This window comes from Chelonoidis abingdonii, chromosome 24, assembly GCF_003597395.2.
Source record: "Chelonoidis abingdonii isolate Lonesome George chromosome 24, CheloAbing_2.0, whole genome shotgun sequence".
Lineage (NCBI taxonomy): Eukaryota > Metazoa > Chordata > Testudines > Testudinidae > Chelonoidis > Chelonoidis abingdonii.
The window spans coordinates 8,328,062-8,353,043 of NC_133792.1; the positions used below are offsets into that span (position 1 = coordinate 8,328,062).

The following is a 24,982-nucleotide window of genomic DNA, read 5'->3' on the forward strand; positions in this document are numbered from 1 at the left end:
CTCCGCGTGCGGTGTTCCAGCGCTGACTGGAGTGAAATGCCTGTTGAATCAAGACTGATCATTGCAGGCTGGAACCTGTAGTATCCATAGGCTGCACCTCTGTATTAAAGATGAAGCCAGCTGCAATCTGTTCTGTTTTACGAACATTATGTGCAGCGTTCTGGGTGGGCAGAGCACAGTAGCCATGGCTTTAGCCCGTCTCTAAAGAAAACCAGGTCAGAGTCTTGAGAAGTCCTGCTCTCAGATTTCAGTCCCCCTACCCATCTACTTTTACATGGCACGTTCATCACATCTTGAATTATTGCTTTCCACTTAGGGGCAGATACCTTTTCTCACCTGCTCTGCAACTACAGGATGCAATATGCAGAGTCCAAACTCGCTCCCTTGCTGGGGATTGGCTTCACAAACTTTATCTCTGTGAGTTCAGCTCAAACCTCCTGCCCCTGACTGCTCCTAGGGTTCCGCCCTTAGGACCGCTCAGCTCATACCCTAGATCCTCACTCCTTTATTATCCAGATGAGATAATAAACCACCAACCCTGGTAAGTCAGCAGAAGCCACTTCACACCCCACCTTCCTGGAAAAGGGTTTCAGGCAAACGCTGGCTGCCTATTATGTCCCCCCGCCTTCTCAACACACACAATCTGAGAGCTACTGAGCAGAGATCTCGGAGTTAATCTGAATTTAAAAAGCAAGTTACAAGCACAGGACATGACAACTCAGCTTCACTCCCCTCTCCGCCCCCTTCCTTGAGATTTCCATTTAGCAAGGCCTTGGTGTCAACCAGAGACACATTAATCCACAGGGCCTCATTAAGCAGGGACACCGTCATTCTGGCAGGCTGCCCAGGCAGGGATATCAAAAGCAGGCTGGGAGGCGGACAGCACTGAGAAACTCAAAATGCTTCTATGGGTGCCTGGCAGGAAGAACGGAGGGTTTGTTCATGAACTAAATCCTCTTGCTTCCTGGAGGAGTCCCATCCTTGCAGCGCTCCTTCAGAATAGGACCAGGCTACTAACTGGAAACCAAGTCTCAGCCACAAGCCAGCCTTTCCCAAAGCAGCAAGTGGTCCAAATCTGTGGGGCCAGAGTTCCAAGGGCTCAGCACCTCCAATCAGGGCCAGATTGGAGAGTGCGCTCAGCACCCAGTGTGCCAACGAACCTGGCCCCGGCTGTGGGTGCTGAGCCCTGAAGATTCTGCCCCCAGCATAGAAAGGGCTGATCGCATACCCTGCTCCAAGTACCAGCGGTTGATCTCCCTGCACCTCGAGTCAATGAGCATGATGGCTACTCAGCACCATTCAGGATCAGGCCAAAGATTTGGCTCTGCAAGCCAGCAATCACCTCTGGAACTTGGTATGGCTGGAGGTTTCGCAGCGACTGGGAGAAGCTAAACTGATCTCCCTGCAGCAGATCAGCAGTGGAATGTCCTATTTATATAACCATCTAGTTTTAAAGTTACACCATGTCCCTGACCTCTGCGACTCGCTTCCATTTCTCAGACATTCCACAGCCGCTAGCTGGGATTTATGACACAGGCAACCTTTAAGCGGCACTCACTTGGAGGGCTGGATGTATCCACATTTGGCGATACACCCAGCAATTGTGAATGCCAGGGCCTTGTTCCTCACAGGGGTCTCATTCATCCCCTGTTTGTTTTGCTTAACACATCCACTGAGCAGACTGTAACATGCACCTGCACCACCTTCTACTGTGACATCCTTGCTGTTACGGGACAGGCTAACACCCAGAGCTGGATACCTACCACGCAGGTTACGTGTGTGTCTTGTCCGCTCTACACCCGACATTAAAGATGCCACAACATTTTCCAGAAGTATAGGCGTGTGCCTGAGTCACCTGGACTAGATGTTCCCTTTCCCCATGAGATTGTGTACAATGTGCCATTACGTGGTTTCCCTCCACCCCAGAGGTGGCTGCATTACAGTACTGGACACTCAGCACTATGTGCTTATTTGGGGTTCGAGTCTGAACTCTCTCACTGGTGTAAGTCCATAGACTTCTGTGGAGACTTTACACCAACATAAACCTGATCAAACTCTGACTCGGTGCTTGTGAAGAACTTTGGGATCCTAAAGAAAAAAAAAAAATCATCCTCCACCCTGACCTGAACCCAACCCCAGCTCCCTTCACCCCATATCAGAATCAGTGAAAGGCTGGTGAATTCCACTAATACCGCAGTTGCATGGTGTCTCTCTCTCTGTTTAAGGGTGGAACATACAGTTGTCTTGTCCATCCTAGACTTTACCCACCATCACAACTCCAGCGGTGAGCATGAGCCATGAACAGGGCTCCAAAAGCAGCAGGCGTTTAGCGATCATGATGCCATCTGTCACTGAGCCTTTGTTATGGTGGAATCTAGCTGCTCCTAATCGAAGCCAGGCTCCATTGTGCTAGGTGCTGTACAAACTCAGTGACAGTCTCAGCTCCAAAGAGTTTACAAAACCGGATCTCAGGAGAGTTCCCATCAGCAGGGCAGTGCTGGTTAACAGCCAGGGCTGGCTCCAGCATTCAGCGGCAGGGCCTTCCCTCTGAGAGGCACTGAGGGACCTGCTGCCAAATTGCTGCCGAAGAGCCGGGCTTGCCGTCCCTTTCCGTTGGCTGCCCCAAGCACCTGCTTCCTTCACTGTTGCCTGGAGCCAGCCCTGGCAACAGCAATGGCTGGAAATCTCAGGGAAAAGAGGCTACTGTAGACCCAGTCAGGGAGGTTATCTTGTAACAGGAAAGTGGGGTGCCTTTGGTTCCTGAGCCCAGCATCCATGACTGGGCTCCGTGTCTTCTTCTGGACACCGCACTCACTCACACCTCCTGTGGCTGCACTTTGCCAGTTAATCAGCATTGTGAGCTCTCCCCAGAGACCCCAGCATTCCTACCATGCGGGCAAGCATGCACGAGAGGGTGTAGGCGTCCAGAGAAGTTACTTAGCCCCCTTGGGACTCACCTCTAGTTCTGAATCCAGGTCCCATGGAGGAGACTGCGGGAACGGGAGCGGGACTCAGGAACAGAAGGCCTGTTCATTGGGACAGCAGCTGTGTGAATGATCCTCTGAGCACGCCTTTGAGTTACCGTTACCTAGCGAGGCTGCACTGCCACATCTCTGTTCTCACCTGCACTGCCGCATGCGCTGACAGGTATGAGGCCCGCCACGCCAACTCTAAAGGCCAGGCTAGCCCTACCAGCCTCCACTTCCCTTACGAGAGCTCACCAATATTGACAGTGAGTTTCTGATCGTTCTCATCATTGTGCCTCCAATCGCTATACAGAGCTACTGCAAACACCCCACTTCCAGAGCCAGGTGAGGCAGACAGAGGGAGAGAGAAATGAGGAGGTGCAGGCCAGGGAGAAGGGAGCTTTCCAGCAGCGATGTGAAGTTACAATAGATGTACTGGAATCAGAGGGGTAGCCGTGTTAGTCTGAATCTGTAAAAGCAGCAGAGAATCCTGTGGCACCTCATAGACTAACAGACGTTTTGGATCATGCGCTTTCGTGGGTGAATACCCACTTCGTCAGATGAATGACGATGTACTGGGTTGACTTCTGACTTTCCAAGGCGACTGTTCTGGACCGGAAGGCGATCTGGCTGCAGAGAAGGAGGCTCTTGCGCTAACAGAGCTGTTACAACAAGATGACAAAGATGGCTGGCACTAACTGAACTGCTACAGAGGAAAAAAAAAGCAGCCCTCAGGATCCCCTGCAATGCCATGGAGAGCAAGTGTCGGCACATGGGGTGGGCTGGCAGCCGAGGTGACCGAACGAGTGTCCGAGATCCAGAGCACTGCACTGGTAGGGCTACAAAGGCCATCAAGCCACATGCTTCATTTTGTTCCGGAATATCCCCATTTTGCGGCCACAGAGTGGCAGTGGTGGGGCTCAGGAAGAGTCCCAGAGCGCCTCCCCAGAAGGAAGCTCTGGATAAACAAAATACAAACACACTGAAGTGTTTAGAGCAGAGGCTGTGACTTCTGCCAATCTTAATGCTCTCTAAACAGGCTCTCACGTGGATCACTGCTGTGGGAGGGGAACTCAGGCCCAGCAGAGCTGTTTCCCATTGTGTGTTCACTTGAGTTAACGACCATTACAAAAGACACTTTCAAGACAGTAACCAGATAGTCCAAAGCTGCTGCAGCCTGCCACGATGGGCACATGCTTTGCAGGCCCAGAGCACAAGCCAGCCCCTGGTTAACGCATACTCCACCCTTTCATGAAGAGTTGTGAAGCGCCTGGAGGTCGTTGGAGGGAAGGTACCATGTAAACAGGCCTCAAATGCCCCCCACAAGGCTGTTCTCCCCTACTTTACCAGAGGGGGAAAGTGGCACAGAGTGGGAGAGAGATTTGCCCAAGGTCACACAGCAAGTCTATGGCAGAGAAAAAGGAAAGCTCCCAGATCCTCCAACCCACAATCCTGTGCCTTGACCACATGAGCATCTTCTCCCTGGCAGTCCTGATTTAGGTGGAGTGGCATGTGTACAAGAGACAAACTGGCCCCAGAGTCCAGACCACCACACCCGAATCTTATTTCAGTCTAGAACTCAGAAGCTGCTGGCCAGATTCTCCTGGGGCCCCCGCAAAACCCACAGCTCTCCCATATGTTTACGCAGCACCATCCTGAGCAGCGGCATCTATGCGCTTGCAGAGGGATCGTGCTGAACTATGTGAGCAATGGGCAGAAGTTTAGCCCACCGCTTAACCCACCTGGAGCCAGAAGGTTATTGCAACACAGAGCCATTCTTCTCAGAGTGATCTTATCCTGCGCATAAATTCCCCTCTCCTGTCCATCCTCATTCATCCTGCTCCATGTTTCTTACAGTCAGTCTTGGAAGTATTAGACTCTAAGTGGGTGACAGGTAAATGAAATTTACCGAGGGATGTTAAAAGATAGACAAGCGGAGCCCATGCTTGCTGATAATTAAAATCTACCAAGTGAGCATGTGCTAAATGCGCTAATCAAATAGCATTATCCGGTGCAATTCGGCTTCTGAAACGCCACTTCCAAACATTGTATCTGAGGGTTTGGGTTGTTTCCTGCTAATAAAAGAGTCAGGCAGACTAATATGGATACTCATTTCTAGTATCAGCTGAAATCAAAACTAATCCTTCCCAGCCTAATTATAGGCCCAGAAGGAGCGATTTCCCTTCCCTCTTCTAACCAAAGGCTTCCAACCTCGCACAGCCTGGTATTTCCTGTCTCTGGCTCTTTGTTTATGGTTGAAGTTCACATTCTCTTCCCCCTGCAGTGGGAACAGGTCTGAGCTGCAGACAGGATGAGTGGCACCACTGAACGGGTGAAGAATTGAAACCTAAATGCTCCTCCCCACCCTGGAAAAATATCAGCCAGAGTGGAAACAATGCAAACCTAGCTTGAATCTTAAAGGTCTCCAAGATTCAGTCTCGGGCAGCAGCCCAAAAAAGAGGGTGCGAACCTACCCACTATCCCCATCAGCAACAAACATCACAAGAGTGTCTATACTCCGGAAGTTTCTGAAACCTTCCTGTTTGTAACATAGCACGAGAGACGGAACTCATGATGCTTGTCTCTCTGCAGGGCCAGGGCTACATCTACTTGGACTGCAAGCTCTTTGGAGCAGGGATGTTTTGTGCTGCGTTCGTACGGCACGGAGTACAATGGGCCCACGACTGGCGACTCTCTCAGTGCAACCGCAACACAAATTAATCCGGGCAGCAATAGTTGTGTGTTGATCAGAAGTGCTTCTGAGCAAGGCCCAGACTCCAGTCAGACTACCACCAACTGCAATAATGCATTCGTTTTAGACTGTACCTTGGTCCTCCTAGCCCAGGGGAGGCAACCTATGGCACGCGTGCCGAAGGCAGCACACGAGCTGATTTTCAGTGGCACTCACACTGCCCGGATCCTGGCCACCCGTCCAGGGGGCTCTGCATTTTAATTTAATTTTAAATGAAGCTTCTAAAATATTTTAAAAACCTTATTTACTTTACATACAACTATTGTTTCATTATATATAATACACTTCTAAAAAGAGACCTTCTAAAAACGTCCAAATGTATCACTGGCAGGCAAAACCTCAAATCAGAGTGAATAAATGAAGACTCGGCACAGCACTTCAGAAAGGTTGCAGACCCCTGTCCCAGCCTATCACACACCGCAGGTTAGCTGTGCTAATTAACTTTGTGCTCTAGTACGTGACCAGGTTAACTTTTTAGTTGCTGGCTCGTTTCAGTGTGACCTCTAGAATAATAAGCTAGTAAGTACTGGCAGGGGCAAGGTGTTCAAAGCTTCCTGCTTCGGTCTCCAGCGCTTCGCCTAGCTACATTTGCATTTGGACACTGGAAAAGCAGGCGTGTGATTTTACACGAGGGGGATGGGAGGCCGGAGGGAATGGATGGCAGGTTATGCTCTGAATATAGGAATTTGCATATTTAGTCAGAACCAGTGTCCATCTGGTCCAGTACCTGCCTGACACTGGCCAGTAACTCATGCCTCAGAAGGTGGTTTACTGCCTGCTTTGGGCTCAAATGGGAGAATCTGTCTCCCCAGCATTAGGTCTCCGAATCCCTCTCGTTAGGGAGACTGGCTTATGCCCTGAAACAGGATATTTAACATCCCTTCCCAAATTTGTCAGCAGCAGCTGTAATGGCACATTCTCGTTATCCACGTAAGGACCCAATCTCTGAAGCTCTCGTCCCTAGCCTCGTGCTGCAGTGAGCACGCTTCTGGATGCAAAACCGCCATCATCTATGCAGATGGAAACTCTCTCTCAGATACATCTATCCTCCCAGAGCTCACTCCCTCGAACGTCTGTGGCACCTCAGGCAAGGTGCCCGTGCTGCTCCATACTGGCAGTTTGGAGCTACAATGGGCATTAGGAGTCAGACATACAAGGGAGTGCAGTGAAAGGCAAGGTGGGGCTGCAATGTACGGCACCTCCAGGGAGCCCATTCACTCCTTCTGTGGCTAGGGGAAATGAATCACATTGCACAAAGCCGCAATAACGTCACTTGACTCACTTGGGAAGGAAAAGTCAGTGCTGGAACTTGGGCCAGAGCCAAGCTGCAGGGTGAAGGGCCTGTACCAGCTCCTGGCCTGGAGTAGGAGTCCCAGAAGTTCTAAAGCTAGAAGGTTCTGCTCCCCCAGAATGAGCCCCAGAGCTTCAACCACCTACGGTGGGACTGGCCGCTTGCCGTGCCCCCCCTTCAAACACACATTCCATAAGCACAAGAGTTCAACTCCACCGCTGCAGTTTGGCTTGACTTGCTGCAAGAACTTGGGCTTTCCCCACTAGAGAGCTGAAATTTTCCACTCCAACTTTTTCCCGGATCTCACACTGGAAGATCCCCACCAGGAAGGCCTGCTCTCACAGCACTGAAAAATGCATCATTGCTGACGCTCCCGGCAGCAGACTCGCCTGGGGCATCTGCCTCCCATCCCCGTGAGCCCACCTTTCAGCTACATTTGGGCATGCACAAAGCTCCCAGAGCCAAAGCTCCTTTGACACTGAATCTGGATCCGTTCTGTGGCCCAACCCCATTTCTGCATTCAAGTCTGAGTGCAAAGATGTTGCAGGGAGCAGCAACCCAAGCCAGCATCTGGAGCAGAGCGGAGCCAGAGATCCCAGGACAGGGCAATGAGGAGCCTCTCCCTTACCTTGCGGTGGAACAGCTGGGACTGAGGCCCTCCGTTGCCCTCGATTTCATACCGGACGCTGTTGAAGAGCGCGACTCCATACTGTTCTTCGTAAAACTGGCAGAATTCTCCCAGCACCTTCCCGGTTTTCTCTGAAAGTCAAAATGGAGAGAAGTTTAACGCAGATTGCCTGACTTCAAAACACATTAAAAACCCCACAGACACGCAGGCTACAAACCCCTCTCCCATCTGCTGGGGAGACTCCTCAAGTCACTTTGCACTTTAACATGAAAGCCTGGGACCGGTCCGAGATTATTAGTAAGGAAGCGTCTCGTTTCCTGCAGCTCTGGGGGACTATCTACCAGCTAAAAGCAGCCCTATCATGATGGTTAGCATATCACTGGCCATCTGTTTGTGGGCTCATGGGCACGGGGGGGAGGGTTTTAGTGGAATCATCTTACTCTGATGAGCAGCCGGTGGGTTACTGACTAATCCATACACACTCTATTGCATTAGCAGGACTTGTGGTCATTTCTCCTCCTAGACTAGATACCTTCCACATTTAAAACAACCCCCTCTCCCGCTAAGTCCAACTCTTTTTTTGATCACAATACTCCTGGAAGACCTATGCTGAAGAACTCACTTGCACCTAGGCTAGGACCATGTAGTCTTCCAGTTTGCAATAAATGGCTCTTTACTGTGTCTGCCTGTATTTCTACTGCACACATCACTGCGCCAGATACATAAGCAGGAGTCCTTCTGCCCTGACCATCCAGCCCTTTCTTGCGTTAGTGGTTATGCCAAGTGGGGTCACTTTGGCATATACCTTCCTCATGCCCACATGCCCCACTCTTAGCTCTTAGAGGGATGGACAGGAAGAGGCATGAGATAAAGATGATGCTTTTGCTACTTTTTGGGTGCAACGTGACAGGCTCATGCAGGACACTGATCACTGGGGAATTCCATCTCTACCAAGCATGTCTTAAAAACTGTCTTCCGAGTGGCCCGGGTAACCTCAAAGTCCATCACCTGTTATGTTACTTCAGTGCTGTCTGTTTCCTCTCCTCCCATTCTGAATGTGCCAGGAGAAGTCAGCCAACCAGAGGCCATCTGGGAAGCTTCTAGCACACCCCACAGTCCAGCCCAGTTATGGAAGGAATCCCACCAAGTGCCCATGGGAGCTGCTCCAGTGCACCTGCCAGCAGCCTATCATTCACACGCTGCCCAGGTGGCCTTCCCTGCCTGAAGGGGAGGTTCCATCCTCTTATTGCAGGACACTTTTCACCTGCATGTTCCCAGTCTGGCCCCAAACCCAGCTCTCTCACTGATGAAGGGAGGGCAGCTTTCGCCACATGCGACCAGCCCCCGGGTGCAGGTGCTCAGCACGTCCTACTGAATTAAATAGCCCTGGGCCAGGTCAGTCACATTTCCATCAGCGTCCGATCTGCAAACAAACCCGAATCGTGCAACTCGGAATGGAGTGGTGAATAAGGGCATGTGGGCAGACTGTGCCACTCAAAATATTTTCCCATTCCTAGTGCCAACAATACCAGTGACCTTTGCCAGGAGGCAGAGCTGGCCAGCGCCCAGAGTGCCGCCCTCCCTACTTGGAGTCATGCTCTTGTCTTTGGAAGCAGAGGCCAAGATGCAGAGTAGAGGGATGCAGGAAAGACTCCTACAGAGACTCCAGAAACCCTGGTTTGGTCATATAGTGTCAGGTGGGAACTCAACAACAGTTTTGTTTCATACAAGAACAGTCACTGGTGGCCTTGGGGCAAGAGATGGTGGAAATCACAGGGGAATTTTAGTACAACATACCCCTGGGACCAAGTGGCAATATATTCAAAACTAAGGTCTGCTCTACAGTTAAACTTGTTATTGGCATAGTTGTGTTGGTTAGGGCTGTGATTTTCATGCTGGTATAAACCCTGATATACGGGCATAAGAGTGCTTTTGCCAGCACAGCTTTTGTCTCAGGGAACTGGCGAGTTCCCACGTCTCAGGGAAACACTTTGCTGGGAGAAACTGTTATACTAGTATAAGTGGTTTCTGCACTATGAAGTTTGCCAGTATAACTCTGCTGGTATAGCTATGCCAGCAAAACTTTTCTAGTGTGGGCAAGGCCTCAGGTGTCCCTTCTGCCCTGCTCCCAGTCTAACACACAAGCTGTTCCATACCAAAAGGAGAATTTTCTATCAGGGTGGTAAATACTCGGTAACTTACATTGGCATGAACCAGACAGCCTCTACCACCGACGCTCCACCACCACCCAGCCAGGATTTCTCCACTGTATCACAGGCCAGATACTAATTGCAGTTCAAGATTCTTCCTTGGCTCAGTTTGCTGTTAGGGGCCCATGATCCAAATTCATTCCCCGCTGTCGCCATAACATTTCAAAATAACCATCACACGCAGCGTGGCAACAGCTGGCAAGGACTAGGCCCATTTGTTCCAATATGTATTTGATCAGGGAAGTTCCTCCCCAGCTTTTTAGGATTCTGCAAAGAATTCCCTTAACCGCTCTGGAGGATACTAAGTAGTTCATGCTGGCCACCAACTTGGTTGATACCAGAGACTTTCAGAGCTAAAAAGCATGAACCTCTGCAGTTAGGTTTGGAAGCTGGGCTGGTTCAGAGTCAAACCTGCATCCAGTGTGGCTCCAGCAGAGGCAGAACACATTGAGCAGCGGGTTATACTGGCAAAGTCACTAACAGCGGGACAACACCAGTGAGCCAGACACACGTGGAGCAATTCTCAACTGCCCCAAGGCTTCTTCTAGGAGAAAACCCTTCTCGCATCAAAGCTTGTTTGTGTTGCAGCCTAAGATCAGCCCTCAGACCTGAGACTCCCACCTGCTTCCTCTCCTAGTGTCGGGAGCACTTGGAGCTTCCTGCAGCTCTGGGACTCCCTAAGGGGCAGCTGCCCCCCTGGAAGAAGGCCTTAGCATGACGGCACATGGCCTCAATTCACACCACTATAAGAGTCTTCCAGGGCCTGCCCCTCTTGCCCTCTGCCATCTCTCTATCAGAAGCCGTTATCGCAATGCAGGCACTGCGATTATAGCTTTGATAATGAAAGTGCAGGATGGGGCTTGGCTGCGTCATACACTGACCCGGTAATGAGCAGGAAGAAAGGTTGCCCTCCCTACCCCACCTCCAGGGCAGTGCTCAGCACAGACATTGTATTTAACTGGGGCCTGAAAAGGCAAACCAACAGCTGAGACAGGCTCTGAAGTTACCAGTCGCAGCCCCCAGCTGAGGGGCGTTCTACAAACCTCTGCCAGCTCCAAACCCAACAGTCGTCCAGCAACCACCACAGATCCCTGCTCCACTGCTGCCTACTCTCTATCGTTCCAGAACATGCCTGCCCATTAGCTCCCCAGGGAGGATGCAAAGCAAAATGTTCACAAGCCGCTCCCCAGGTAAAACAAGTTCAGCTCTTCCAGAAACTCTGCACGCCCCAGCAGTACCGTCATCTGGGCCAGTCGCTGCTTTCCGGCAGGGCATTTCAAAGGGACCTGAAGGGAGTTCAGTGGGATTCAGCTGCCTAATTCCCTTTTGGTTCCTTTACAAAGTCCCAGCCCCCATTCAGTTTAGGCCCCAGTCATGCTGCCACTGATATCAATAGGACTTTATCTATTATCAGTTTTCCCCATGTGCTCACACATATGCTAAAGCGCCTATCTAGGAAAGACAGCCCCTGCCCCAAATAGCTCCCAGTCCACGTTCCACAAGGCAACAGGGAGTGATACCAGAACAGGATGCCGTGGGGATGCCACTCAGTGTGCAGCAGCAGTCAAAAAAGCACACAGAATGTTGGGAATCATTAAGAAAGGGATAGAGAATAAGACAGAAAATATCACATTGCCCCTCTATAAATCCATGGTACATTCATACCTTGAATTCTGTGTGCAGATCTGGTCACCCCAACTCAAAAAAGAGATATTGAAATTGGAAAAAGTTCAGAAAAGGGCAACAAAAATGATTAGTGATATGGAACGACTGCTGTATGAGGAGAGATTAATATGACTGGGACTTTTCAGCTTGGAAAAGAGACAACTAAGTGGGGAGATGATAGAGGTCTATAAAACCATGATAGATGTGGAGAAAGTAAATAAGGAAGTGTTATTTACTCCTTCTCGTAACACAAGAACTAAGGGTCACCAAATGAAATTAATAGGCAGCAGATTTAAAACAAACAAAAGGAAGTATTTTTTTCACACAACACACAGTCAATCTGTGGAACTCCTTACCAGAGGAGGTTATGAAGGTCAAGACTATAACAGAGTTAAAAAAAGAACTAGATAAGTTCACAGAGGATAGGTCCACCAATGGCTATTAGGCAGGATGGGCAGGGATGGTGTCCCTAGCCTCTGTTTGCCAGAAGCTGGGAATGGGCGACAGGGGATGGATCACTTGATGATCACCTGTTCCGTTCATTCCCACCTGGGACACCTGGCATTGGCCACTGTCGGAAGACAGGATACTGGGCTAGATGGATGTTTGGTCTGATCCAGTATGGCCGTTCCTGGGAACAATAGGATTGCATGGTTACTCACTAAGGCATGCATGCCTTGGGCATACCCAGACACTGCAGTGGGAGCAGGATTGGGCTGCTTGGTTGTAAGTTCCTCGGGGCAGGGACTTGCCTGGTCGGTCTGTACATTACTGTGCACACTTCCCATAGGAGGAGGATTTATTACACTAAGAACCAAAATGGTTTTGGCAGACCACTCCATCCCAGTACCACCACTGGGAAGGCCCTGAAATCCCTATCTGTCTACCCCTCCATCTCGTCACTGACACATAGCTGGCCCTTCGCCCCAAGACCACGCGGCACATGCACACTAGCAGGGCATACAAAGAGAGCTCCGAGCTCACGAGGGCAGGGTCTCTGCTGCAGCCTGCTCTGCTTCACCCATCCACCAGCCAGGCCGTCAGAAGGTTCAGGATGGATGAGCAGAGCCGCGTCTCTGGCGTGTGACTTTTCCCTGCATACTGCATCCAAGACAGAGCCCCTGAACACATGTCCCCGTCACGTGGGAGAAGGCTGATCTACCAAGGGAAGCTACTGAGTGCAGTCAGCAAGGCTGCCCGTACCAATCCCAGGCCAGGGGAGGGACAATACAAACTCTCCCAGCTGGCACAGCTGCTTTTTCCCAGTGATTATGTCTGCACAGCATGGGAAGCGGGGTCCCTCCATGCACACTGCAGAACGGCAGGGAAGGTCCCCTTTGGACTCTTGCTTGAAAGCTGAGACATGAAGGGACCATTGTCCATTGAACAGACACCACTTGAGAACTATTCTATTCCCGGCTCTGACACTGCCTCTTTGTGCAACCTGGGGCAAGTGACTTTCCCCTTCGGTGCCTCAGTTTCCCTTCCATCTCCACAAACTGGGACTTAACCACCTCTGAGTTGCCATGGACTTCAGTGGGAGCAGAGTTAGGCCAATGCCCAGCCCTACTAAAACTCCCACCCTCCATGCAGTGTCTTAGCCCCAGTGTAGTTGTGGGTTACACACTTATTAACTCTAGATACAAAAAAAGCCTGAGATCCCAGAGACAGGAAATTCCAGACATTAAGATTGTTCCGTCAATACTCGCATGCCCGTATTGCACATCCTGTAGAGTGAGCGTAATACAAGATTGTGGTTATGGAGGAAGGATGGTGGTGTTATGGCATAAACCAGGGGTGGGCAAATTACAGTCCGTGAGCCAGATCCGGCCCCTCAGAGTTTTGGATCCGGCCCCTACGACTGCCCCCCGTGCCGCTCCAGGAAGCAGCTGGCACCACGTCCCTGGAGCCGCTGGGGGAGGGGAGGCAGAGGGCTCCACGCGCTGCCCTCGCCTGTGGGTACCTCCCCTGAAGCTCCTATTGCCGGGAACAGGGAACCGCAGCCAATGAGAGCTTCAGGGGAGGTACCTACAGGCAAGGGTAGCGTTCAGAGCCCTCTCTCCCCCAGGGGCTGCAGGGACGTGGTGCTGGCTGCTTCCTGGAGCAGTGCAGCGGGGGGGGCTGGGGGCGGGGCCCGCTGTGCACCGCTGCCACCCCAGAGCTGCTCCAGGTAAGTGGCACTGGGCCAGAGCCCGCACCCCAAACCTCTCCTGCACCCCACAACCCAACCCCCTGTCCTGAGCCCCCTGCTGCACCTCACACTCCTCCTGCACCCCAACCCCCTGCCCCAGCCCTACACTCATGGCCCTGCATGCAATTTCCCCACCCAGATGTGGCCCTCAGGCCAAAAAATTTCCCCACCCCTGGTATAAACAAAGGCTGCAGGGACTTTTCACTCCTCAAGTGAGGAAAGACCTAACAGTATAGCTGGGGAGAAATCACGGAGTTCATCTTATAGGGTTTCACACCCCCTCCCATCAATTGCTTAAGTTTCTTTAAGCGAAGAAAGAAACATGGAAGAAATCTGCATCCATGCCTTGCCAGCTCAGTGGGCTTTGAGCAGGGCTCAGGGATACTTTTAACCACTTACGGAAGCAGCCCTGCATACGTGCTTAGCGGCACATTGAAGGAACTTTCCTACAGCGCATGCAGCCTGAACACAGACCATCTGAGGTTGGCATCAATAATGGGACTAGCCTCCATGGAGGGTAGGGAAGAAACAGGCTGCAGAAGAGCAGGGAAGGTGCACAGTATAACAGAGCCTGCTCTTCCACTGCAGCCACAGAGACCTCCCCAAACAGCCTCTGCATCACCACACCTGCTTCAGCAGAGCTCTGGCTTTTCCAGTCACAACCCAGGCCTTAGAGAGAACATGTTTAGATCAGGATCTGTACAGATCCCACCGCACCTCCCCACCCCCTCTCCCAGCTCTTGCTTGTGGGATTGTCCATCCACTCGGATCCATTCTGCGATGGAGTTCGTGACAAGCCCAGGAATCTGCCTTAGTGAATTGCCTCTAGCAGAGGACAAAAGGCATCAGGTTGGCAAAGCAGAGCTTTCCTTAAGGTGAGCTGGGCAGAAAGGGTGAGACACAAAACTCATAGCCAGTCTGGGAGCGTCTAAGCAGGTACTTTCTGCTTTTGAGAGGCAACAGCTGCGTTTCACAGGGATTCCTTCAAACAAAATCCTTTCCCAGGCAAACCACCACCGGGGAATTAGAGGAAAAGGTTTTCGGTCACTTTAACAAACCCACGACTTTGTGCAGACAGTGTGCTCCAGGCAGGGAGCGCTGCCAGATTTCACTGCTGGGACCACCACACACAAGGGTTTCCTGTGGCTATCAGCAATGATTGGAGGATTTGGGGTGGGGGGCAGGGTGAAACCACTGTGTGCTTTCGCCTCTCGTCTTTGGCTTTAAGAGGCATACAGACAAGCCATTTTTACAATGGCTCTCAGAGTGCACGAAAGGGAATTGTACCGGTATGGCACAGGGGACCTCGCTCACCTGCTAAGGGCCAATGACACCCGCTAAGGCAAGGAACAGGATGGGAACGCTGCAGGGGCTTCCCACACCTGGCAGATCTCACCCATGGGGTTCAGCAGCACCCGGAACACACCAAGCAGGCATCCTGGGGCTTGCGGACTCCAGCGGGAAGGCGAGTGAGTTCACCTACTGAACAGCTTGGCTGCGGGTGAGTTTTGTTCCCCCTCCCACTCACAGGTGCTCTCTGATTGGTGCAAAGTCCCAGGGGAAGAAGTGCCTCTGCTGGTTCAAATTGGGGACTAAGGTTTGGAACAACTCCATGGTCTGGTCTGGGCTATTGGCTCCTCCTGTGGAAGTGACCCAAAAGTGACTCCACTGCATGCAGTGATCACACCGCTCCCTATCCCCATGAGACAGGAGCTTCCCCCACCTCCCCCGCCCAACTCCATCCTCTCAGGAGAGGAGACATGGGGGGTCTAGCATGCATCCCATCCCCAACGTCGGCTGAAGAGATGGAGTCTTGTCAATAAAGCACTGGGCTGGGAGCCAGGAGATCTGGGTTCCATTCTCAGCTGTGCAAGAGACCCGCTATGAGACCACAAGCAGGTCACCTTCTCTCTCCAACTCAGCTCCCCATCTGGGCTGGTTAAACTGAAGGTTTATTGGGACAGGGACCGTCTCACTGGGCAGCAGCTAATGGTGGGGCTCTGGCCTTCATCAAGGCCTCCACGAGATACCTCAGTACAACTGGCATTAGATCGTGAACAAACAGTGTGGTCCTTCCCCAGCTCGAGAGGCTGGGTCCAAGTGTCCTCCAGCACCTGTGGCAATGCACCCCTGCCCCCACCCCAACCAACTGGGTTTACCAGAACAGAAAGCAGTTAGCAGCCGAAACACCAAGCAAGTGAAGAGAAGGCCTGTTCCTTCCCACTGCCTTGCAGCAAGCAGGCAGGACATGAATGGCAAGGAAGACTGGGGCAACCTCTCTGTGCTGCCATCTGAGAGAATTCCACAACCCTTCAAGCCAGCTGGAAGCTCTCTGGGCTGCAGTACTACAGAGGAACATTGCATCAGATCTCCCTTGGTACCAGGGTCTCATCTCTCCCACACGCGCCAAGGGTGAGCAATTACAGGCAAAGGCCCCTTCGCTTTCTCAGCACCACACCAGGAATGCCTGATCAGCACTTGAGCGGGTGGACACTTGGCCAGTGTTCAGGAAGGACAGGCATGTCCCAGCCATGGACTAACTGAAGCAGATCGCACAGGGAGGGTCCTCTAGGGAGGATCATTGCAGGCATTTTCAAAACAGGCGCATGGGGAGGCTGGCACACAGATGGGGTTGTGAGCAAGCGGTCCCAGCGAGCTTAGGCCAGAGAGCTGCAGACAGGTCTGTCAGCTGGATCTGGAGAGATTTTAAGTTCTTTGGGTAGCCAGACTCCCAGGGTGAGTCCTACGCAGCGGCAGGCTCCCTGTCCTTGAGGGGAAGGAAGGCTCCACATGGGTGCCTCTTCATTGCACTGTCCACCGGGGTCCCTTTGACATATACAATCCCACTCACCTGTCCACGTAAATCCAGCGAGCTCAGTACACTGCTCTTCCCCAGAGGGGCTTGCTGTCAGGAAACCGGGGCCCAAGGAGAGGAAATGCTCAGCAGAGAATAGCATTGCCATCTCAGGGCTCTCCAATGAATCCAGACAACCGAATTGAAGATTAGAGTCAGCGCAGCATCTCGTCTCTCCAGAGTGGCATGTTTAAGAGGCATGGGGAGGCTAAGCCTCTCCAGAAAAGGCCAGTCGTGCAGGGGGGAAATGCCACAGATGCAGTGTGGCTCACCTCTCCGGAGGCACGCTGGCCCACCGCCACCTTTGGAGCGTCACAGAAAAAATCCATAGAAGTGTCGGGGGGCCACCAGTACCCAAACAGTGGCCCTGCCCCACCTCTTCTCCCAAGGTACCCCCCTGACCACCCGCTCCTCTTGATGGCCCCCTGCCCCACCCTGTTCCGGGAAGGCGGCGGAGAGGAGCAAGTAGCGGGTGCGTGGAAGAGGCCAAGCAGGTGTGGGGCCAGGGGCCAAGCACCAGTGGGCCTCCCCACACACACTTCTAGGGAGCTTTCGATGCTCGCATGTGAGCCTCCCCAAAACCGGAAGGCTCACGTGCTACCTACGCATGTCTCCCCACTGAACGAAGGGGAGGACAGGGGAGATCAACACCCCCGTGGCTCTTTATGAATTAAAAGGTCTGATCAGGACCCACCACCTCTCTAAAGTCAAAAGTGTTCTGGGACCTCCCACGCTGTGTTCCCCTCTCTTCCCAAATAACTACCCGGGGGGGAAAAAAAAGCCTTGATACACGTCACACAGAATCTAGTTCACGATTAAACTCGTCATGAGAACTACAGTGGTGCAACTCCCAGACTCCAGCACAGACTCCCTGTCAAAACACATGGCAAGAGGGATCGAGGAAGCGTCTGCTTTGTGTTTCAGACTCCCCCACATCTCCTGAGCTCCTCACACAGCCCCCTCTTGCACTGAGGAGCCAGAGTCTACGTGGCATTCAGTCAATATAAGTGACTTTTGTGGGGCTTTTGACCTTCCCTTGCCTCTTAGTCAGCTGCTGTGGTTTAAAAAAAAATCCTGTTTAAAGAAATAGCTAATTCTTTCCTGCTGTGTGAGGGACCCACACAAATAGGGGGACTGACCTACTATAAAGAGGGGAGAAATAAAGGGCCGGGGAGAGCCGAAAACAGTGCACCAAACTACACAAAGTTTTGTCAAGTGTGTGCAGACAGACACAGCCCCTTTCACTGGACCCTCGCTGAGGGAGGTCACTGGTTTTACAACCCCAAAGTTTTGCTGTTCCCTTGGTTTGAGAACAGTTTAAAATCTGAAATGCAGAATCACAAACTCTATATCCATATATCCACTGGAGGAAGGAAACCCACCACCATTTCAACCTCCCGGCATAAGTCACATCAGTCGCACAGCGCCCCACATTTGAGACGTGACTGATGGAGGGGTATGGTCCCGTGTAAGAGTCGACAGAATGGAACGAGACAAATAACTCTAACCTCACTTGTAATTATAGGAGGGAAAACAGGGCGATTTAAAGGCGCTAGGATCCCTTTAAGAATCACTTCTGCGGCGTTCTGCAGGGGTCCAACAAGTATAGTAGCGTCAACCAGGGCTCGGGGGCAGGTAGGAGCCACCTTCTGCACCACATGCTAGGCTTGCCATAGTCACCATTAAGCCCCAGCGATCAAGTTAACAGGCTAGGGAGTTTTGCTACTCAAAAGGGCGGCCCTACTGCTAGAGAGCAGGAGGGTCAGTTTAGCACAAACACACACTACGCAAGTGACACCCTTCCCCACCCCGAATCTCCAGCTCTACTGATGCACTGCCTCGGTTCCCATTTGTTGCAGCCCCTGCTAGCAGAGCCTGGCCCTGTTCCCAGTCGCATGCCTGACCAGGTGGGAAGACTGTCATCCACATGACTGGAGAGATCAAGCGTTTCCCTTACTTAGGATGCGAATGTGTGCCTAGTTCTCCAGCAGTCCCTGCACTAAGCCTTTTAATGTGATCCCCATACCCACGCTGAAGAAAAGGCAGAACACTTCCACTTCGCTCTCCTTTGGGCTGATTTCAAAGTAAAAAACTTGGACTCCTTCGAGGCATCACTCGTATGGTGTCTGGGTATATGGGTGCTCTGCATTCCGGCTCCTTTCTCTGATCAGCTCCACCTGGATCAGAAAAACTCCTCTTCGACTTGCTCCATATGGAGCAGGCCAAGCATAGGTGGCTGTCAGCTCCGTGCTCCTTGCTTCCCTCCTAGCGGAGCGAAGCAAAAGAGGTGGTTGTAGCAGGTTCTCTTCTCTATAGGGAAGACAGCAGGCAAGATGCACTGGGCCAGAACATCAAGAAGCAGAAGGAGGTGCCCTAGAATGCCTGCAAACCCAAGAGTATGGATTAAAAACCAACCACTCGAGTAATCCTCCTCCTCCTGGAATGTAAGGAGAAGGTTAAACAAAAAGTTATTCCCAACACTAGAACTACTCAAAGATTTTCCACAGACCCCTTTTTTGGATGAAAGAATTTTTCCATCTACAGTTTGCCTATTTGTCAAAAGTTCATAGGAAATTAACATTTTTCAACATTTCCTGCAAAAAAAAAAAAATCCATTTATATTTTCCAGCCAGCTCTACTCAGCGAGTTTCTCCAACTGCTGGCTTTAGACTCACAATTGGAGCCTACATACACCACAAGTTAGCATTAAATAAACCAACTGATGTGGACACAGGCAGGTCCCCTCTTTATTTTCTAATCTAACAGCTAGAGAAGAGTGTGTGGTTAAGAGGCTTTTAAATGGGTTTAGCAGAGCTTCAGAACCGGCCGCTTCTCTCCCAGTGACAGCCTCGCTTTGTTTTGCACACCCCAGATGTTGCCAGATGTCATTCTTCATATGGACACAAGCCTCCAATCTGATTGCATGATGGATGGGCTCTCTCTGCGCAGCCTGCTCAATACATATGGAGAGGGAATAAAGTTGTGGGGGAGGAAAACAGCATGGTGCACCATCGGGTGCTTGGATTTGGAGCGCTAGCTTTAGGTTCAGAGAAGGGCTGGGATAAGAAGCAAGGTCAGAATTGAATTTAAAACTGCATGAGCAAGTAGAGAAGCAACGTTCCGACGTATTTCAGAATGCCACCCACATGACACAGCGTGGAGTATTCAGTTCCACTAATAAGAGACACCTTCACATCAAAACAACTCTCTGGCTGACTGTTCCCTGGAGGCCAGGACAGTAATTGCTAGATACTGACAGCTTAGTTAACCTATTTGTGGTTGGAAATGCATGGGATAGCTTGACGCTTCCTTTACTGTCCACCCGTGTGTATTAAATGTTACATGCAAGTCAAATATGGTTCTAACCGATTTATAAGTTGGCAGGACAGGAATGCAAAACGTTGAAAAGGCTAATTCACGGCATCTTTTAGAAAGAGATTTCACAGAGCGAAACCTCCACCAACACACGGCAGGGTCTATTTTGTACCAAGGATCATTCCTGAACAGTTATATAGCCTACGGACAGTGAATGATTTCATGGCAGTGGAATTCTGAAGAACCAGAACGAAGCCTCACTGCTCGAGTCATCTAACTCTAGTCTAGTCTCTAGATAAAGCACTTGAGACTCTATAGTAGGAAACAGCCCAGCACTGCCCATGTACATATGGAGTGAACAGGCCTTTTCCTCCACCTAATTGCAGTGGAATTCTGCATGCAGCAGCGGATTTTTTTCATGAGTTCAGAACTACACAGTTCACATAGCTCCATACTTGGATCAGTCCCGCCCCTGCTATAGAAACTGATGCTGGAGTGTCAGTGGATTCCGGAGCTTCTGGTGCTAGCAGGGACTTCCACCCAAGGGGAGGTTTTCCAGCATGATTTGCAGCAGTTTTGTTTGGCAGATGGAACCTTTGTTTTGAATTCCTCTCCTTCAAATTTGCCCTAGAGAGAGGGAGACTTAACAGTGACCTCCAACAATTTCAGAAAGTATTTGATCTATCCCAGAGATTTGCAGATAGCAAGAGGAAAAGAATGCAGCATCCTCTCTTCAAGGAAGCCAGCAATGTCCGGAGAATGCTAAACCAGACCACACACACGCACATACACTGCAGAGCATGTTGCTTAAAAAGGTGGCCAAAGGCTCTTCCACTTCAGCTCCAGATACAGCTCTTCCAGAGTGACTTTCATGCGAATAGTTGCCAATTGAGCTAGTAAGATAAGAAGTGGGGAAAAGGACCAACCTCATCTTGGCTGCAAACTCCTTGTTTACACCGTTGAGGAGCATTGCAGATAGTACAGAGAAAATGAAGATGAACCTTGATCCTAAAGGATGGAAGGGGATAATCAAGTCTGCAGAGATGACAACTACCCAGTGAAGCACCTATCTGGGTATGAGGGATTGTGTGGAGGTTCCTCACCCTGCTGATGTTTTGCCACTGTCCTTTCTTTTGTCATGGACACAGGACAGCCAGTGTGGCGCTTCAGGGCTGCTCCCCAGAGGGTTGTGTCAGGCTAGCGGTCAGTCTCAGACTGACTTCTTCTCTCCAAGTGTTTGACAAACAAGTCTGTGCCAAGGATGGGAAGATATTAAGAACCCATGCAACATGAGCTGCTTCCCTCCTTGGGGACCTGCTCTTGTTCCTTGTTACTGAATGGGACAGGGAAGTAGTACTGGAGCAGGATAGGCTACGGTTCCCAGTTTGGGGATGAGCCCAGATCAAGAGCTCCAAAGTCTCATGTGCGTGACTCCCACAAGATTTTTGGCCCAGAGCTGCAGGAAGGTTGGCAAGATCGGATGCTCTTCTGGCAGCATTCCAACTGGAGCCAGTAGCTACATGGGGAGGTTCGGCTTCACACATTCCTCCTCAGAGTTCGGCCCTTTGGCTCCACTAAGATGGCAGTATGCCACTAAGTTATGGAACAGGTTCTGCACTTACACCCAGCAGAGAAAAGCTGGAAACAATTCAGACAAGGAAGGGATGGCCTGGAGGGGTTATGGAGAGAGGTGGGTGGTTTCAGGTTTGGAGCACACAGTGAGAAATGCATGTTTGTGCAAGGTGGTCGGGGGAGGAGACTGCTATTAGGAACAATAAACCTCCCAAAATGACATCACCTATTTTGGCCTCTTCTATCGGGGAAAACCCCCAAAGAATGGCTATCCAATGGGTTATTTGCAACTAGATGTTCTGTTGCAAATCAGGACATGTACAAAAAAAAATCCATTGTTTGGGTCTAAACAAAAGAGTTTGAGAAATGTTGATGACAGAAAGACTAAGATTTAGGAGAGTATTTTGAAGTCTCATTTCCTTCAAGTTCATGGGAAAGAGAGAGTGTCTCTCTCTCCAGCAGCGAAAACAGTGCAGTTACTCATTCTTTACTAATTAATGACAGACCACTCATTAGGTCTTGGGTGAATGGAAATAAGACCATTCCTTGCACTGATATTAAAAGGAGTTTCTTGATCAGATCAAGACTGAGTATTCCCATCACCTGGATCTAAAGTGGTTTAACTGCCCAGGAAACTCAAATTATTCCTTTGGACATTTGTCAGAGATCACTACCCAATGCACTTATTTCTTCAGTTCAAGCTCCCTTCACACCCATAAAAGATGGCTAGTGAATGCCCTTCACTTTCCTACTAGTGCTAAGGTTAAAAAGGCTTCCATCCTACCCCTATGCCCCGGGCAGCAGATCGCAGTTGTAAGAGTCCATGCACTCTCTTCATGTTGTTTCTTTATCCAGTTCTCATGCCATCCCCCCAATGAGGCTAATATTTAAATATCATTGCTGCGAATGCCACTTTTGTGAAGAACCAGCTGGGCAAGACAGTTTGGGCAACCATTCAGAAAGTGGCACGCTGACTCCAAACTTCCTTGCTTTGGGAGACTAAGCCCTGGTCAATCCTGAGGGCAGGGAGGGGGAAGAAATAATAATTTGTGAATAACATAGCTGAATTTGTCATACTTCGATCAACTTACCATGGTGTCTTCACCACAGTGAGTTGACTGCTGCCGCTCCCCTGTCGACTCTGCCTGCGCCTCTCGCGGCACGGGAGTACAGGAGTCGATGGGAGAGGACTCAGGTCAATTTACCACATCTAGACTAGATGCGATAAATTGATCCCTGATGGATTGATCCCCGCCGATCCGGGTAGTGAAGACATACCCTGAGGCTAAGCTGCTCTTCATATACAACAGGGTGGCAGATATTATGGAGACCAGAATCAAGTTCTGTTCCCCACCCCTGCCCGGGTGTATTTGGCAGACGTGGCATCCTGATGAAGGCATTTTCAGAAGTCGGTATCTCAGTGAGCCACAGATTTTATCCGATTTCTGGTCCCTCTCGTAAGCCGAAGCAAGACACAAGCGTATCATCTTGCCTGAAAACAGATGACTATAGAGCTCAGATACCTGCCCCTGACACCCCACCCATTGCAACACTAGGACCCCCCACCAGCTGTTTGACAGCTCCTGACAAGCACATCCTCGCCACTCTGCAGATTGGTGCATCTCGCCGAGCACTGAATGACTTTTGGAAGCCAGGAAGTTTACTTTGGAGCCAAGGCAGAAGCCTCTCACAGATACGGGCACCTACTACAGGGTAAAGAGCCCATGCACCGCACCTCAAGCCAAGGGGAGCCCGGCGACAGTGACAGAGTCTGACAATGGCAAAAATCCAGCTCTTCGTTTGCCACAGCAGGAGCGGTCACATAGGCAAACACAGGCTCCCTTCATGATCGTGCCGTCCACACATTCTTATGCAGCAAGTGTTTCCGAGCCTCGACAAGGAATGTGCACACCAGCCCTGACTCTGCAATAGAAACAGTTCTCGCCCTCACAAGTAATAATCCATCCACCCTGTCTTGGTGTGAGTGTCAGACACCCAGCTGGTGAATGAACAGAGGTGAAGCAAGCCAGCATCCAGGCTGCACTGGGTGGATGTAATTTCACAGGTGGTGCAACTACGGGCCCTTTCTGGGTTTCCACATGCTTCTTTCACTTCCTGTTTCTCCCCTAATCCAAACCCAGTATGTGACTGAGGCAGGAAAAGTGAATGGGCCAGGTTGGAATGAACCAGAGTGGAATGAAGCTCCTTTCAGCCACAGGAATGGGAGTTTCCTGGCAGCATACGCAGAATGCTAAGGAGGGAACAGTAAGACGTGCTTATTTGAAGGGCTGCTTCTACGCAGTTCAGTCCTGACACACCACACCCCATCCTATTCCAACCCCAGGCTTCTGCCTAGCAGCTAGCACCAGCCAGGTGCTTTTGCAGATGGACCACTAGGGAACCAAGGCAAAGTTTTGAACCATGGTCTCCAGCCGTAAGTGATTGACACCGCTGTGTCAAAATAGCCCCGGCTAGTGGCCGGCATTGTGCACTTAGAACTGGCATTATTCCTTGGGTGGCCTAATAAAATCCAATCCGCAAATCCACTCTCCACTCGCACCCTGGGCTTCTCTTCCCCAAAGCAGAAGTATCCAGCGCTAGCCAGGTGTGAACTGCAAGGGGAAGAAAAGGAGCTCCAACAGTTCCGTGACTGGCAACGCTGGTTTTAGACATGCTGGGCTAGGCATGAGAAGAGAGGGAGGGACATTTCCAACCACAGCCACAAGAGGAGTTTTCCAAAAGGCCACCCTCGCCCGTCCCTTGGCTTTTGCCCTAGGGCCTTGCCCAGCAGGAGCTCACCCATCATGAAGGAGCCACCAACTCAGTGCCCCAGTTAGCTCAAACCCAAGACGCTTTACTCTGCTCCCTCCATGCAGTTCAGCCTCCAGTGGCACATCACAGCCTCCTCCAGGAACCTATTCCAGATTTCGCCCCCATGCTGTCTGAGGTACTTACCTGCCTCCTCTCAATGGAGTATCTTAATGCATTGATACTCACAGCACCTGTTAGGTAGGTTGGTATCCTGTGCAGCACAAGGGGAAACTGAGGCATAGAGCAGCTAAGTGACTTGCTCAAGTTCTGTGGCATAGCAGGGAATTGAACCCCCATCTCCCAAGTCTTGGACAAGTGTCTAACCATTGGACTGTCCTCCCTCGCCTGCTGTGGGGGAGGGTAATGCTGCCTCAAACTCACTCTGATGCCAAGGTAAACAGCTCACTAGAGCTATTCAGAAAATGATCAGCATTCACATTCCAGACCCGATGCACTGTGCCCTTCCCATCGCTCTTCTGGGTCATCCTCAGGAGGGGATGTTTTTGCTACTGCAGATGACGATGAATCATAAGCAAAGATTGCAAACCACGCTGGGTACACAGAGGGCTCCAGGAGACAGACAGGGCACCAGTACTCGTTACACAAGGTCAGCATATCAGAGAGGAGTCCAGAGAGACACTTGAAACCGGTCACAGATGTAGTTAATACCCATCGGGCTGCTGAGCGGGGAACCAAACCCAGAACTCCTGTGTGCTTTAAGCCTCTG

The 24,982-nt window shown here is 50.9% G+C and overlaps 1 protein-coding gene across 1 annotated transcript in view; it reads right to left on the minus strand.

Moving 5' to 3' along the window:
• Nucleotides 1-24,982, minus strand: part of NIBAN2 (niban apoptosis regulator 2) — a 98,311-nt gene that overhangs the window by 43,649 nt on the left and 29,680 nt on the right. Inside the window, exon 2 of the mRNA XM_032797811.2 lies at nt 7,638-7,768. Within this exon, the coding sequence (XP_032653702.1) occupies nt 7,638-7,768 (131 nt within the window). The remainder of the gene's footprint in view (nt 1-7,637; nt 7,769-24,982) is intronic.